This window comes from Uranotaenia lowii, chromosome 3 (genome assembly GCF_029784155.1).
Source record: "Uranotaenia lowii strain MFRU-FL chromosome 3, ASM2978415v1, whole genome shotgun sequence".
In the NCBI taxonomy this organism is placed as follows: domain Eukaryota; kingdom Metazoa; phylum Arthropoda; class Insecta; order Diptera; family Culicidae; genus Uranotaenia; species Uranotaenia lowii.
In genome coordinates this window covers 9,921,442-9,939,772 of record NC_073693.1, presented here as the reverse complement: position 1 = coordinate 9,939,772, position 18,331 = coordinate 9,921,442, and the positions used below count along the sequence as shown (strand labels likewise).

Genomic DNA, 18,331 nt, shown 5'->3' with positions numbered 1-18,331 from the left:
TCTGTACCACCCCTCAATTGAAAAAAAAACCAAAAAAAAAACCGCAAAAAACCACTACTCGGGATGCCTGCCACAATTTTTTACATGGATGATGCCTGCGCCTGTGACGTCATATACATTGACTGTCGTCTTCTGCCTGACCTGAAATTGTGACTGTCTCTCGCTACTCGCTGATGATGATGATGATCCTGCTTGGGGTGCTGATGATTTACGATGATGATGGTGTCGTTACGTAAAAACAAAACAAAACCGTAGGTCAATAATGCAACCGCACGAGTTCAAAGTAAAAAAGTCCCGGCTGTGTCGAGCGGTAAGTGTTTCCTTATTTCTTGTGTTATTTTTTGGTAAAATTTTTAGTTTTGAATAGTTTGATTCTTCTTTTTTGTAGATTACTTTTGTAGATACTAATTCATGCTGTCAAGATTTTTTGTATTGAAAATTTTAATTTTTACTCTATTGTAAATAAATTTGTGATTTCATGCCAGAAAATTCTTCACAGTTTCGATTTTTAACTTTAACTTAAGATTTTCGACAAGAAACTCTCTACTCCCGGATTCAACTCTCGACTGCCAACTATTGACAGTCATCGACTTTCGATCCTCGACTCTTTTTTCTCGACATTCATCTTTCAACTCTCAAATTATCATTCTCGAGTGTCAATTCTCGACTGTCTTCCTTCGACTGCTGTCTATTGATGGCGACTTTCGATTCTCATCTGTTGTCACTCGATTGTTGACTTTCAGCTTTCAAACTCTCTATTCGACTTCGGACTCTTGGCTCTTAAGTCGATCCTCGACTTCCGTCTGTCGATTTTCGAATCTCCACATTCTAACTTTTCAATTTTAATCATCGAATCTCGACTGTCGCCCCTCGGATACCAAATCTCTACTGTCGACTCTTAACTGCTGGTTTTCGATTGTCGACTCTCAACCCTCGGTTTTACTACTCTGGACATTTGACTCTCGATTATCGATTCTCGACGATCGACTCTTGACTGCCGACTCACGACTGTCAACTCTCAACTGTTGAAACTGTCGACTCTTGACAGTCGACTTTCCATGGCCGACGTTTATATATCAACACTCGAATGTCGAGTCTCGATTGTCGATTGTCAACTTTCGAAACTCGACAGTCGACTTTTCTACCCTGACTGAACTCGTGGATCTCACTTCTCGGTTATCGATTGTCGACTCTTGACTGCCGACTTTTGACTGTGAATTCTCTACTGTCGACTCTTGAATGTCGACACTCAATTGTCGAATCTTGGCTGTCGATTCTTGTTTCTCGAATCCCACCTATCTAACTTGTACCTTTAATTCTTGACTCAATTCTAGATTATCGACTCTGGACTTTCGATCTTCGACTCTTGATTCTCGATACTCGTCTCTCAACACTCAAATGTTGATCCTCCTGATTTCGACTGCCATTTTTTGACTGTCGACTGTCGATTTTCGCCCGTTAAAATTCGTTGTTGACTCTCAGATTTTGAACTCTCTTTTCGACTTCGGACTCTTGACTCTTAAGTCTCATTTCTCGGTTCTCGTGTCCCGTCTGTCGATTTTTGAATTTCGACTCTTGATTCTTGAATCTAGTTCATCGACTCTCCAATGTCGTCTCTCGAATGCCAACTCTCTACTGTCGACTGTTAACCTCTGGCTCTCGATTTACCTTCGATACTGTCTTTTGATTGTCGACTGTCGTTTCTCGCCTGTTACCACTCGATTGTTGACTCTCAGCTTTTAAAATCTCTTTTAGATTTCGGACTCTTGACTCCTTAGTCTCAGTTTTCGATTCTCAACTCTCGTCTGTCGATTTTTGAATCTCGACATTTGATTTTTGAACGTTGAACATCGACTCTCGAATACCATCTCTAGACTGTCGACTCTTAACTCCCGACACTCTTTTGTAGACGCTCTTTTACTACTCTGAACATTTGACTCTCGATTATCGATTCTCGGCGATGGATTTTTGACTGCCGACTCACGTCTGTGAAACTTCCGACTTTTGACAGTCGACTCTCAACGGCCGACATTCTTCTATCGACATTCGAATGTTCAGACTCGATTGTCGATTGTCAACTTTCGAAACTTTACTGTCGACTCTTTACTGAACTCTTAGATCTCATCTCTCGATTATCGAGTGTCGACTCTTGACTGTCAACATTCTACTGTCGAGTTTTGATTATCGATTCACGAAAGTCGACTTTCGATTTTTGATTTTCTACTGTCGATTCTCCACTTTGGACATTTTGTTCTCCGCACTCGGTTATCGACTCTCGAGGGTCAATTTTAGGCTATTGACGATTGATTCTCGACTGTCAGCTCTTGAAGGTTGGTTTGTCGATTATCGAATCTTGGTTGTTGACTCTCGTTTCTCGACTCTGTACTTTTGATTCTTGACTCAATTCTCGATTCTCGACTGTCTCCATAGTTCGACTCCCTTCGACTCCCTTCGACTCTAGATTCTCATCACTAGACTTTTTATGATGACCAATTGACGTTTGTCTCTCGACTGTCGACTCTAGATTCTTGACTTAGATTTTCGACTATTGCTTATCGATTCTGAACTCTCCATTCCAGGATTCGACTTTCTTCGACAATTCGACAATTATCGACAGTCTACTTGTGATTGTCGACTCTCGGGTTTGATTTTTTTCTCAGTTCTCGATTATCTACTCTCAATCCTCGACTCTTAAATCTCGAGACTCGTTTCTCAACACACAAATGTTGATTCTCGCCTGCCAATTCTCGGCTGTTTATCTTCGACTCTGTCTTTTAATTGTCGACTGTCGTTTCTCGCCTGTTACCACTCGATTGTTGACTCTCAGCTTTCAAAATCTCTATTAGACGTCGGACTCTTGACTCCTTAGTCTCAGTTCTCGATTCACGATTTCCGTCTGTCGATTTTCGGATCTCGACTTTTGATTCATGAATCTTGATCATCGACTCTCGAATGTCAACTCTGACTGTCGACTCTTGATGGCCGACATTCATCTATCGACATTCGAAGGTTGAGTTTCGATTGTCGATTGTCTTCTTTCGAGACTCGACTGTCGACTTTTTACTGAACTCGTAGATCTCAACACTAGATTATCGATGGTCAACTCTTGATTTTCAACATTCTACTGTCGAGTGTTGATTATTGATTCGCGAATATCGACTTTCGATTGTTGATTCTCAACTGTCGATTGTTTACTTTGGAAATTCTCGGCATTTGATTATCGACCCTCGACGGTCGACTCTTGACTGCTGAGTCACGACTGTCCACTTCCAACTTGTGCAACTTTCTACACTTGACAGTCGACTCTCTACGGCCGACATTCATCTATGGACACTCAAATGTCGAGTTTTGATTGTCGATTCTCAGCTTTCCAAATTCGATTGTCGACTCCTTATTTCCTACCCTGACTGAATTCGTAGATCTCACCTCTCGATTATCGATTGTCGACTCTTGGCTGTCACATTCTCCTGTCGAGTGTTGATTATCGATTCACGAAAGTCGACTTTCGATATTTGATTTTCTACTGTCGATTCTCCACTTGGACATTTTGTTCTCCACACTCGATTATCGACTCTCGAGAGTCGATTTTAGACTCTTGACGATTGAATCTCGACTGTCAGCTCTAGAAGATTGGTTTGTCGATTATCGAATCTTGGTTGTCGACTCTCGTTTCTCGACTCTGTACTCTTGATTCTTGACTCAATTCTCGATTCTCGACTGTCTCCATAGTTCGACTCCTTTCGACTCTAGATTCTCGTCTCTAGGCAGGCTCTCTATGCTGACCTATTGACGTTTGTCTTTCTACTGTCGACTCTAAATTCTTGACTCAGATTTTCGACTATTACTCCTCGATTCTGAACTCTCCATTCTCGGATTCGACTTTCAATTGCCAACTATCGACAGTCGACTTGCGATTGTCGGCATTTATGCTTTCGTTTTTTACTCAGTTCTCGATTATCGACACTCGAAACTAGTCTCCCAACACTCAAATTTTGATTCTCGACTGTCATTTCTCGGCTGTCTACATTCGACTGCTGTCTTTTACTGTCGACAGTCGATTCTCGCCTGTTAACTTCGATTGTTGACTCTCAGCTTTCGAACTATCTATTCGTCTTCAGACTCTTGACTCCTTAGTCTCAGTTCTCGATTGTCGACTTTCGTCTGTCGATTTTGGAACATCGATTCTTGAATCCAGATCATCGACTCTCTAGTGTCGCCCCTCGAATGCCAACTTTCTATTGTCGACTCTTAACCTCTAGCTCTCTGTTGTCGACTTTCTTTGATTGAATTTCGACTCTCGACTTTCGACTTTCGGTTTTACTACTCTCGACTACCGATTCTAGACGGTCGACTCTGATTTCCCGACTCACAAATGTCAACTCTCAACTGTTGAAACTGTCGGCTCTTGCCAATCGACTCTTGGCTGTCGACATTCATCTATCGACACTCGCATGTCGAGTTTTGATTGTCGAATCTCAACTTTCGAAACTCGACTGTCGACTCTTTATTTCCGACCCTGACTTGACTCTTTGATCTCACCTCTCGATTATCGATTGTCGACTCTTGATTGTCAACATTCTACTGTCGAGTTTTGACTATCGATTCATGAAAGTCGACTTTCGATTGTTGATGCTCAACTGTCGATTTTCTCCTTTGGACATTTTGTTCTTGGCACTCGATTATCGACCCTCGACTGTTGATTTTGACTCTCGGAAGGTCGGTTCTCTATTATCAACTATTGGTTGTTGACACTCCTTTCTCGACTCTGTACTGTTAGTTCTTGACTCAATTCTCGATTCTCGGATGTAGGCTTTCGACACTTGACGGTCGATTTTTCGATTGTCGACTCTCGTCTACAGACCCTCGAGTGTCGATTATCGACTGTCGACTCCCGATTGTGAAGTCTTGATTGTCGACTCTTGAGTTCTTTCGACCCTCGACTTTGGCTTTTGAATCTCGATTCTTGACTTTCATTCTCAACGTTCGACTCTTGATTCTGACTACCGACTCTGACTTTTTACTTTTGATTGTCAAAACTTGAACTCTAACTGTAGACCATTCGACTATCGACTTTCGTTTTTGAGTCGTTTTTCTCATCCATACTTGGCATGAAATCACCTTTTCTTCTTTGAAAATTTGTCGCTCTTCTGTTTGAATTTTTGATTTCCATTGCAAAACGACATTTGCTTTAAATGCTCCGTATAGTGATTTTAGTTTAACCTCTAATAACTGTTTTCGTATTTTGAGTTGTCATGTGGTGCATGCGTCTTTTTTTAATGATTTTGAAATCGTTACCTTGTAAATGAATTTTAATTTTAAAACACTCAAAACTACATTCTAGATTCTGTAGAATATTAGAACTAACTGATATGATACCGAAAAAAAAAGTTCGACCCGGTTTTCAACAAATTGTTCAATAGTTTTTTCTTCTTTCTTCTTTTTTTTCTTTTCCCTTTTTGTATGGATTTTGATAAAAAAAAAACAACTCACTTCAACCATTATCACGTTTGAAACTACAAATAAAAAAAACTGTTCCCGAACTTTTCCTACCACATTCAAAATCTTACACCATACGTGTGTTCATGTGTGTGAATTTGATCGCGATTTTATTGCCACCATCTACTGTTACCAAAATCTATCGTGTTTTCGATATGCGATTCCCAAAACCAAAACCGCAAATTACTACTACAAACCAACAAAAAAATTGTCTAAACCAAAAAACAAAAAAAAAACCCTACCAGTTTTTCTGACGAAACCAGGTGCCGTTGCCGCTCCTCCTCTGGGTGAGCAAACTATGATACCAAAATTGTTTTAAAAAAAACTCAACCTCTATCCGAACTGTCACTCACCTCCATACTGTTTCACTACCAATTAATCACTACTCTCTACCTGAAAGCTATCTTATTTATCTTGTCGGAATGCCCGCCCCCCCTTCTAGATACTGTGCTGCATACCTGCTGCTAATTTTGTGATGTGCATCCCCCCATTTCAATAGATCCAGTAGAGAATGAATAACATATGTTTGGCTATTAAAATTGTAAAAACAAACACACAATCACACAAAAATTCTCCGATGACAACACGGAAACACTGAAACAAATGTCACAACAGATTTACCATACCAGAAACAAACATTCATAACAACGACGACGAGAAATTCGAACCATTTGGAACAAACGGTTTTTTTTCACTCCCAAAAAACATGAAATCGGTCAACCAAAAAAAAAATACCAAACATGTAGATCAAAAAACAGTTTTGTTTCGGAAATGAACTGACAGTTTATAAAAAAAACTAGAAAAAAAATTGTCAAAAACAGCACACTCTAACAGGGAGATGAATCTCGATTCATTTATTTTGCTGCTGTTGTCTCAGCTTACAAATCAAATCGTCCCGAAAAACACAACGCAACACGCACACACTGCATCAACGTATGAAAAACGTATGAAAAACCTGTCAAACAGTGTATACCGTACTAGAGTAGATACAACTGAATGTATTTTTTTCCTATTTTTTTTCGTCGACATTGAAGTGGAGTGCATGGGAATGCATGCGAATTTTTAAACTGTTGAATGAAGAGGAAGAGAGAGAGAGAGTTAGGGGAAATAAATCTAAAACTGCATCGGGCTGCAAATGCATCCATTTAGGAATAGGACTCTTTTTTTTTGGGTTATCAGTTTGGCTGCTAGTCTGTTACTTTTTTTTTGTTGTGCAACCTGAGAATAGGCGTACGGTATCAGGAATCGAAATCGATATCCCTGGATCCCTTTATTCGATAGTTAACTGTTCGTTTAGAATGAACTCCATATGTCTGTTTACGTTAAAAAGTGGTCTGCAGCATCAGAAAAAAACGCTTAGAAAAAGGTTATATTTGTTTAAAATCTCAATTACTTACAATAAAACTTTATAAAAATAATGATAATAATAATCATCATATTTATTTTAAGTTTTCAATAAATTTTCTAGACAGTCTTTAGTATAACTGCAGGAGATGAAAGAATTACTTTCCAATCCAAAACATGCAACAGATTGTAACTGGTCATTTAGCTTAAGAGTTGTCGAGAAAGTCGTATTCTTCCTCGACGAACTTTAAGATTTCTTTTGAAATATTCACCATATCATATCTTATCACCTGGAAAAACTCACATGGGCACTCTATATAACAATATCATGGTCAAAAAATTGGGTTATATTCGGGATAAAAACCTTGATTTTTTGCCAAAAAATTTGGCAAGATTAAAAAAATTCAAGGTTTTTCGCGCGACCCCCGACCAGAAAAAATCGAAAAAAAATGATTTTTTGCCAAAAAATTTTCAAGTTTAAAATTTTGCAAGATTCAAAAAATTCAAGGTTTTTTGCACGAACCCCGACCAGAAAAAATCGAAAAAAATGATTTTTTGCCGAAAAATTTTGCAAAATTTCAACTCAATTGAACTTGATTTAAAGGTGCCGCGAAACGCTCAAACTTTCGATTATTTTATCCTTAAAAATCTCCAAAGAGAGGACCACAGGGAAACAGAAAATCCCAACAACAAGCAAGGAAGAATGACCTCAATGGGTTAAATTTCTATAAAAAATGAAAAAAAAAAGAAACAGAAAATCGAAATTGTAATTTTGATGTCAAATGAATTAAAACTGCATGAAACGAGGTTCTCCTGCCTGCAACTACAGGCAAATATCCATTTTATTTTGGCCTTCCTCTTCGTGATGAACTCTTTCCTTCCAGTGCACTGTGAGCCTGGCAACGTGTTATGCTCACCAGTTCTTCGGCAGGTTTTGTGTGGCCAACCTCGAGTCTATACGATAAGAGATCGGGTCTCGAGTCGCAAGAGGAGCGATCAGGTCTTTAATCGACCAGACAAGAGGCATAAACCATTACGAAAAGAGGTCAGATCTCGAGTCGCTAGAGGAGAGACCAGCCCAAGTTTCCACCTCGAACTGTTCAACACACTATCCTTCAAAAGTGCAAGGCAATACTCATAGACGAGCAAACCTCTCATCCCTACGACTCGACGTCAGAACCTTCCTCTAACGGCTTGAGAACCGACATCTCCTCGCAATGACTCGAGATACCCACATAAACCCCGACCACTTCTCGCATCGACTCGAGGCTGACTTAGACATACCTCTCCTCTGCACGACTGAAGGTCCGATCTCTCCTCTAGCGTCTCGATATCTGACCTTTCCTCGTAATGACTTGAGGTAACCACTTATATCCCCCCTCTTGCTGATTAACGGCCTAATCTCTCCTCCTGCGACTCAAGACTCGACCCCTTATCATAAAGACTGGAGGTTGACCACAAAAATCTCTCTTCTTGAAGATTCGAGGCCTGACCTCTCCTCTAACGACTCGAAGCCCGACCTCTTATCTCCAGGATTCGAAGCTCGCCACCTTCAATGCCCGTCGTGTGCCGATCGAGAGCAGCTTATCCTCCCGACTCCCTACGAATACGTCATCCTACTCCGACTCGAATGGCTCACCCGGCGTCGAGAGCCACTCTATCCGGGGGTATTCTCCGATCGTGGAATAACCTTTTACCAACGATTTCAACTACAGCGATGAAGGTCAAGTCTTATCCCCGCAGCTTCGGTCGTTGAGAACCGCACTACTCGGATACTCTCTTACGCATGAACGCGGCGTATCCACGGCATCCGCTACGCAGAAGATGTTGGCTTATCTTTGTAGCTTCAAACCGAGGGTTCTCCAGACTGTGAACTCAGACAAGTATGGCACTCCCGATCGGTTTCCTCCGCCTCCGGTACTCTCTTTTCAAGTATTCGGAGATCCAGCTCTGCATCGGAATCTTTTGACTTAATAACCTTGTACTACCAGAACGTCGGAGGTGTCTCGCAGACTTTCTGCTCACAAGCTCATGTTGCTGTTACGACTTCGTCGCTTTCACGGAAACATGGCCGAACGCCCGTACTCTTTCAAGTCAGATATATTTAGGCCCTGGCTATGTAATATTTCGTTGCGATCGCAGGGTACGCAATAGCAAAAATAGCAGATTGTTTATTGCTGTTGAGTTGGATCTCCAGCGTTGCTAATCGAAAACATTTCCTGGAGCGATCTGGAACTTGTGTTGACCCGCATTGATCTTGGTGATCGTAAACTTTATGCCTGCACACAGAATCTGCCTGCTGATCGCACGAGAGATGTTGCCTTAGCTGACTGTTTTTAGCGCTGCTTAGCTAAAGTTAGGTATCTCTGTGCACTCAGTGATGACATTCTCGCGATTGGTGACTCCAATTTGCCCGGTTCAAAGTGGTGCTCCAACCATGGTAACTTTCTTTACACGGATCCAGTACGCTCAACGTTTCCGACCCTTTTGAACGTCATACTAGACTCCCTAAGTATAAATTAATACCGTGACAAACGAAAACGGCTGTATGTTGGATCTCTGCTTTGTCAGCGATAGGACTCGTGTATCGTCAGTTGTCCGTTGTCCGTTGGCCTCTGCATCGTACGTTAAAGCAGTACACCACCATCCTGGCTTATTGGTATCTCTCGATGTCAATGGACTCGCTTCTGTCGCAAAACTAGCACCCTTAGATCTTAACTTCAAGAACGCCGACTTTGACGACTTTTCTCTTACCCTGGTTACCATCGGCTGGTTATCTGAGGTCGACCTATCTGATCCCAACGCTACGGCAGAAATCTTCTCGCAGATCTTGAATTACTTTTTTTTTTTCTTTTTTGAGGAGTTTAACGCGTTAGGGTCATTCTTCTTCGATTCGAGTGGTTGGTTAACCCATTAGGGTCATGCTTAGTGATAGCTCTTTATATTTGGATGATTAATCCGGCTTTGCGGAGAAAGGCAACTAATTCGAATTCTTCTTAGAGGCAGTTGCTGAGAATCGCTCGCATATTTGATGCAAGGCCACTAGTTTGTCGGGTGGTGTAGAATTGTAGACACACGGTGAGGATGTGTTGACCGTGTCACAACATGGACAAATCGGAGGGTCGGTTTTCTTCAACAGGTGTTTGTGAGTGAGGCGTGTGTGGCCGATGCGAAGATCTTGAATTACGTTATCGATCGCCACGTATAAAAATACACTACTGAAGAGAATTTTCGGACTCCTTGAATCACGGCGGAACTACGACGACTAAAGCCGGAAAAAGGTGTACCCTAAGAAATGATAACCAGTAAAGATTCTCTTAAACTAAGGTCAATTATCGTAGACTAAACTCTTCTTACAAAAAAGTCAGCAAACGTTGTCACCAAAACTATCTAGTTCGATATCAACGTGATCCCAAGTCCAGACCAAATCGTTTTGGAAACATGTCAAAAGTCAGCGGAATGAACCTGGTCTTCCAGCCCATATGTTTCTGGATGACAATACGGCGAACTCTGATCGTGGAGTCTGTGATCTTGTTAGAGAAAGATAGCGAAAGTATCGACAATTAAAATGCTTGAGCTCTCCTAGCTACATAAACACATCGCATGACTTGATAGTTCGATTTGTGCGCATGTGTGAGTAAATGTTGCTGTTGAAACAGAGGTTCCAACAGTGTCCGAACCGGTGCAAAGTTCGCGTAAGAACATTTTGATGCTGTATTTCGTCGGTGCAAGCGTAAGAGCATTTTGGTCCTTCGAACCGGATCCAAATGATCACGTAATCACGTAGCTGGTTAGACGGTCGACGGGGTATATTCTCGGTCGACGGTTTAGTTTGGACTGTGCTGTTGCAGTTTCTGTCAGCTGTTTCAACATCAAAATTTACTCACACATGCGCACGCATCGAACTGTCAAGTCGTGCAATGTTTTTATGAAACTAGGGGTGCTCAAGCATTTTAACTGTCGATACTTTTGCCATCTTTCTCTAACAGATCTCTTAGCCCAAAAATAAACTCGTCTATCTATAATATAGCTTCAACATCGTCTCAACATTTGGATAGTGCTGTCTGAAATATTCCGCAACTGGGCTTCTCTATAAACAACATCGTAGTTGAGGATGCAGTCATCTCTACAGCAGCAGCTAAGCTCAATAATTCTTTCTCAATGGGTCCGCTCGGAATACCTACTACTTTTATTAAACGTGTCAAGCCCTGTTTTGCTGACTCCTGTTAGGCTTATTTCCCAAGCTTCGCTTGACAGAGCTACCTTCCCTTCACTGTGGAAGGAGGTTTACATGTCAACAACTACCGGGGAATCTCGGCTTTATGCGCAGTAGCCAAACTATTCGATTTGGCGGTCTTGGATCCAATTTTCTTGTCCTGTAAGAATATTTTTTCCGACGTTCAACACGGATTCATGCCCAAGTGCTCCACGACAACTAACATTCTGACGTTTACTTCGTACGTGCTCAAAAGTTCTGCTGCTAAGTCTCAAACTGACGTTATTTAAACCGATTTGTCTGCAGTATTCGACAAAGTCAACTACGATATTGCCATCGGAAAGCTTGAACGCTTGGGTTTCTGTGGAACTCTGTTAGGCTGGTTCCGGAGCTACTAACCTATCTGGACGTAAATTAACAGTTTGCATGGGTGACTCGCTCCAGATAATTCTCTACTTCTTCTGGTGTGCCTCAGGGAAGCCATTTAGCACCGATTATTTTCTTAATCTACTTCAACGATGCGCTCTCACTCCTCCACGGCGCAAACTATTTTGATTTGTAGGAAATTTAACCTGCTAAAGCACACTGGTGTGACATCACTTGCCTGCCATTGATGGGTTTCTGTGGAACTCTTCTTGGCTGGTTCTGGAGCTACCTATCCGGACTCAAATTAACAGTTCGCACGGGAGACTTCCTCCAGACAATTTCCTGCTTCTACCGATGGGCCTAAGGGAAGCCATTTAGGACCGATTATCTTCTTAATCTACTTTAACGATGCGCTCTTACTCCTCGACGGTCGAAAGCCATATTTCCTACAAAATAAATTAAACCTCTTCGCACACTGGTGTGACATCAACTGCTTGCTATTGAGTCGCAGTAGATGTACAGTCATCAGTTTTTCAAGAAGGCGGCAGCCTTTTTTCCGTCGAGTACTTCCTCGGAGATGAGCCAATCGCACGCGTTGAACACATAGAATGATCTGGGCGTAACTCTAGACCGGAAGCTGGAATTCAGGACACACACAAACTACGTTGTCCACAAAGCGTCGAGAGGTCTTGGATCCTTATTTCTATTGCCCAAGGACTTCAAGGATGTGTATTGCCTGAAAAGTTAGTATTGCAGTATTGTTCGCTGTACCCTTGAATCAGCTTTTTGGCTTCCCTACTACCAAAATGGGGCCGAGCGGCTTGAGGCTATACAGTGATTCTTGCGGTTAGCGCTTAAACACTTGCCATGGACATCTATTCCGTCTCATAGACATGGACACAGCCCACAGAAACGCTGCACAAGTCTTCTTAGACATCGCGAATCGACTGCCCCAAGCTACTGAAAGCCATTCCTCCAAGTGTGCAATCCCGTGGACTTAGAAACCAAGATCTTCTGTGCTTCTACTGGTGCGCCTCAGGGAAGCCATTTAGGACCGATTATTTTCTTAATCTACTTCAACGAAGCGCTCTCACTCCTCGACGACCCAATGCTTATATCGTATGTTCCCATTCGATTGAACTATTACGGAGGTAATAGCGCTATCATCGGTGTTATGAAAACATTCAACCGTTTTTTCTGAGAACTTCGACTTCGACGTTTTAAAAGATTTTTTTCCGAATAAAAGTTTGAAGTGTATTGAGAACCCCGTAATAAGACTGAGTATTCCTTTTATTTTAATTTTGAGTCAACATTTGGATCAATATGTGTTCCGTTGATTTGTAATAAATAAAAAAAAACAATATACGACGAGATCCGCTGGAAAATATTCCAGCGGAAGCAATCCTTGGCTTTTCGATCCGGTTCGAAGGACCATTTTACGTTAGCTGTTGAACAACTTTGTTGACTGTATGTTTGAGTGCTAGGACAAGATAAAACTGCCCATCTCTTTTTAGAAAAATGTAAAAAAAATAAAATCAGTGAAATCTGTGAATATTTCCAAATTCATGCGTTCAATGATGAAAACTTACTCAAAATTCTGTGAAATTATAGATTTTTCTGTAATCTCGAGTATCACTGTGCTGCTTATGGCTCATAGCAGTCATGGCCTTTCAACAAAAGCTGTCTAAAAACTATCATAAACTTTTCTTTTCAGTTTAATTTCTCATATCCTTAGCAGATATGAGATAAGCCGTTCCTCAAAGTTAAAAGAAATGAATATGAATCGATGAATTCATAGAGAAAAAAAATCCCAAAAAGTTCAAAGAAAAAATAACTTTAAAGGTCTCTCATGCGTTATGGACCTTTTTCTCTGCCGCCCTACTTGTAAATGCGATGGAACGTGTGGAGCTGAATAGAAACTCATAATTTTACGGATGAGATTGATTTAAAATTGCATCCATAAATGGATGGGGTTGAATCGATGGATGGTATCGCTTCCAGGCTTCTCCTTTCAATCTAATCGGAATTGCATCACAGCTGCTGCTGCCACCGACTGATAAACCTGACTGGCAGCGAATTCGATTGAAATATAGAATATGTTGCAAGTGTATGTGTAAAAAAATAAGTTTTTAAAGAAATTCATAAATTGTTGATATAACACGTATGTATGTTTTTGGACTGCCGGAAGGTGTCAGTTTTTTTTACAAAACTTTTGTTTATTTGAAACATTTTGGTCCACAGTGCCGTTGGAGTAAGAAATAAGTCATTTCCAGCTTTTCCAATGGAGTCTCGCCTGAATAAATGTAGGAACCTCTAGCCTCATCTTTAAAATATAACGCTCCGCGAACAGAAAACCGAATGAATTTTCTTTCCGCTGCTCCCCACCAATCGAGTTTCATCATCAGCTTTCGTAGATCTTAAAAAACATGTTGATGGCACTCGCTCTTCCCCGGTTTCCTGTTTGCTTCAAGGTTTAATGTTTCTGCAAACGCTGGTGTCGTCCTCGTCTTCCTGAATGAATGTAGTTAGATCTCCGAGACCGAGCTCCCGATTTCCTAGCGTGACACTATATACATTTCGATGGAAGCTTCTGGTTTCTTTTTTTTGTGCTTCGGTACTTTTCACCATTCGTGCAACGAGCATGCATGCTTGCAAGTTGACAAACTTGAATAACACAACTGGGTGTTGCAAAAGCGGCGAAAAAAAATCATCCCCCCTTACCCAAGTTCATTCGTTTTGCGCGCATCTTTTCACTTCGACCACTTTTTAGTTGTATCTTCAGTGATTTTTTTTCTTTTTCGATGTTTATGGTTTCAGATTTTCTTACTTTAAAAGTAGGTCGTGTTGATGGGTGTGATTTTGTTCCTTTTTAAAGAAATTAAGCTACACGCCTTTCTACTAATTAGGTTCTAGGAAGGTGTGATTTGTCACTGTTAAAAAAGGGAAATGGTATGCTGCCTTGTTAATTAAAAGCAATGCCTAATGCATTCCACGAAAGGACAGTCTAAGGTCTCCTCTTCCTCGTTCATCATCTGTTCCTTCAATCGGCTTTTGCAGAGAGATGAGAAGAAGCACTCAGACTTCGCGAAAGGTAGAAAAACAACTGCAAAAAGTGCTGTAATTTGATTTTATGTTCCAGATAAAAGCATGACGAATGTTATTTTGTAGTAGTTCCATGTCGCCCGGGCCTTACGTTATGTCATTTTGTTGGTGTTTTCTCTATCTCTCTCTGGTTTTGCTCATCCACTCTACTCGATCATATTTCCGCGTTTCCGTTTTCTGGTCCAAGGAATCCCTTAGAAGTGGCTGCTGCTGTTATGGAACTCGCTTTTCAGTGTCCTTGTCTGTGTTTTTTTTTGCGTTTGGTTTCTTTTGCCTTTGCAATATGAGATTCGATCTATATAAGTGAACACAAATTGAAGTTATCTTAAATTAATCTAGAAAAGGTATGGAATTGCATGAAATGGTGCTGCCGTATAGAACGAACTCGTGGAAGAGATAATTTTGTAACAAGCTTGAATAGCATAGAAGTGAATTGTTGATCGAAATCTTTTTGGTCCGTCGAGCCGGTTTGACAGTATATAACTTACTCAAAAAACTCCTTAGGAAAATGAAATGAAAATATTTCTGTTCTGAATACCTTCAATTCCTTTTTATCCAAAAATTTTAAAGTTTTAAACATAAAGGTTCCCAGATGACACCCTTATGGTACGTCAAAGTGAAAACAGAAAACTTAATTATTTGTTCATAATCTGGAAGAAGATAATTTTTTAAGTTTCTTTTCTGTAATCATAACTCATAATTTATCTGTAGGATCGATTTCATTTTTTTATCATTTTTATCTGCAACTGAGAACTGAATTAAATTTCTCTATAATAAATTCGGTTCATTTTTCCCATTTCAACAAAATTGAGCATAAAAAAGAAGCTCATTCGTCAAAAGCAGCCATAAAATGTTTCATCATTCATAATTGATTGCAGCAAAGCTCGCAGCAGAAGAAATCTGGGCCCGTAGGCATCATCAGATGATGGCAAACGAGGAAAAACCTCGGCAAAACAACAACTGCTGAACCAGGGCCAATCGTCCTTCCGGAACTCCTAAATGCTGAATCTTGAAGAATAAATGCGACAAAGTTGTCAGTGCGGCATATTCCCACGATTCTTTTTTTGCCAATTCCTATTTGGTCTGATTCCTAGACCGAGTGGAGCCAAATATCCAAATTTCCCATCAGGCGCATTTTGACGTTTATATTTTATTCCTCGTCTTTTTCTCAAATGATATGTAAAAAGAAGTTTATGTCAAGGAAGCTGCATAATGGATCCGGACCTCGGTTTCCGCCCTGTGCTCTTTCTTTTTCCTCAAGACTCAGACACACATTCCATTACTGTTCAAGAAATCCGGATATCCTTTCTCCATCTTTGAATCATTGCTTTCGAGCAAAAAAAAATCTTCCGTCTTGGTTCGTTCCTTGTGTTGGTTATGCTAATTCTTCCTTTTCGGAAAATAATTCATCCCGGACTTTTTCCGGATTATTTTTGGCAGCGGATTTAAATTTAATTGCATTTACATTGGCCGCTTCCCGCGAGTGATAAACTTCCACGATGGAACCTTCACTGTGCCAGACACAGACGTTTGGTTTGCAACAGGAAAAAAATTGAACCCATAATTTGTGCCCAGCAATTTTGCCACCAATTTCAAGCCGCGGGTAATTTGCAATTGGGAAACTGATTTATGACACCGTTTTTTTTTCGGACCGCTCTGTGGCAGCAAGAAGTTTTTGACTTTTGGTCGGCAGTAGTCTTTTTTTTTCGGATGAACTAGTAGTGTGATTCAGCTTTCTCATTTCGGTGTTTGATTTATGATTTTTTTTTAATTTCTGGTGTCTGATTTTTGATTTTTTGTTTCTGATTTTTGATTTCTGACTACTGATTTCGGATGTCTGATTCCTACTTAATTCCGATTTCTGATTGCAACCTGACGTCTGACGTCTGATGACAATCGCCTGATGTCTGATTTCTGTCGTTCGATGTCTAGTCACGTCTAGTCACGTCTAGTTTCTGATGTCAGATATCCGAAGTCTCGAGTTTGATATTTGAATTTTTTATGTTTGACTTCTGACTTCTGATGTCTATAATCCTATGTTTGTTTTCTAAAATGTGAAAACTGAAATCTGTTATCTAAAATCCCATATCTAATATCTGATATCAGGAATCAGATTTCAGACATCAGACATTCGACATCGGGCTCCGATGTCAGACTTTTGGTTAGAGATTTCTGGTACCAGACATAGGATTTTGGACATAAGAATACAGAAATTGGACGTCAGACATCGGACGACAGACGTTAGAAATTTGATATCTCACATCCGATATCATAGATCAGTCTGGAATCCGAAATCAGAAATAAAACTGGATCAGACGTCAGACATCGGACGACAGACGTCAGACATCGTGCATTTGGCATGTAACGTCTTATGTCTGATGGCTGAAATCTGATTCCTTATTTCTGCTTCCTTCCGTTTAATTGCTGATTCATGTTTTTTTTATTTATAATTCAGAATTTTGATTCCCGTTTCCAGTCTAACGATTGATTGATGATTGCCTGACATGGGATGTGAAATGTCTGATGTCTGATGTCTGACGTCTGAAATCGATTATCCTATGTGTGGTATCTGAAATCTTAAGCTTGAAGTCTGACATCTTAAATCCCATATCTAATGTATAATATTTGAAATCTGATGCCTGGTGATATCTGACATCTTCTGTCTGAAACCTTAAATCTGACATACGAAGTTCAACGCCTGAATCCTGAAATCTGAGTCTGAAATCTAATGTCTGATCCATGTTGTTTGATATGCAATTTCTCAGACTCAAGCTTGATGTTTTATGACTAATATCCGAGAACTAACATCTTCTTTCTGATGTTCGAAATCTGAAAATCTTAATTTTTGACATGTGATATTATCAGACGTCAAAATTCAGACTCTAACCCTCAGATATCTGAGACTTCAAACTTCAGACATAATAAAATCATACTTCTGACTTAGGTCTGATGTCAGATTTCTTATTGTTGAAATATTAAGTTTGGAGTCTGAAATGTGATGTGATATTTAAATTCATGTCTAAATTCAAAAATCTAAGATCTGACGTGTGTTGTTTGTTTCATATCTTATTTGTGAATCCAAAGTCTGAGTTTCAAGTATGAATTCTTATGTCCGAAGTCTGAAGTCCGAAGTGACGTCTGATGTATGATATCAGACAGCAGATGACATACATAAGACATTCAGATTTAAGATCTCGAGAACCAGGTATCCAGACATCAGACTTCCTGTCTGATATTGGATTTCTAACGTCTGATTTCAAATGCATGATGTCTGACGTCTGTCGTCTGATATCTTTGTCTGATCAAGTTTGGTTTCTGATTTCTGATTCCAGACTGACCGATGATATCGGATGTCTGATATCAAATGTCTAATATCTGTCGTCCGATGTCTGACATCCGATCTCTGATTTCTGACGTCCAAATCCTATGTCTGGTACCAGAAATCTCTAACCAAAAGTCTGACATGGAAAACACGATGTCTAATGTCTGATGTCTCAAATCTGATATAATATGTCTGAAGACTGAAATCAGAAATATGAAGTCTGAATTCTGATGTCTGACGCCTGAGGTCTGATATTTTTGTCTGATCAAGTTTGATTTTTGATTTCTGATAAGATCTATGATATCGGATGTCTGATATCAAATAACCAACGTCTGTCGTCCGATGTCTGACGTCTGATTTCTGACTTCTTATGTCTAAAATCCTATGTGTGGTCCAAAAACTCTAACCAACAGTCTGACATCAAAAACCCGATGTCTAATGTCTGATATCTGATATCTGATTCCTGATATCTAATATCATATTTC

The 18,331-nt window shown here is 40.2% G+C and overlaps 1 protein-coding gene across 14 annotated transcripts in view; it reads left to right on the top strand.

Moving 5' to 3' along the window:
- LOC129757919 (sex determination protein fox-1-like) overlaps positions 1-18,331 on the top strand; it is a 680,148-nt gene that overhangs the window by 587,109 nt on the left and 74,708 nt on the right. For 12 of the 14 annotated variants that reach the window (XM_055755313.1, XM_055755318.1, XM_055755316.1 and 9 more), the window contains 2 exons: positions 256-310; positions 5,742-5,783. In XM_055755313.1, coding sequence (XP_055611288.1) covers positions 256-310; positions 5,742-5,783 — 97 coding nt within the window. The remainder of the gene's footprint in view (positions 1-255; positions 311-5,741; positions 5,784-18,331) is intronic. The other 2 variants (XM_055755320.1, XM_055755319.1) reach the window with 1 other exon arrangement.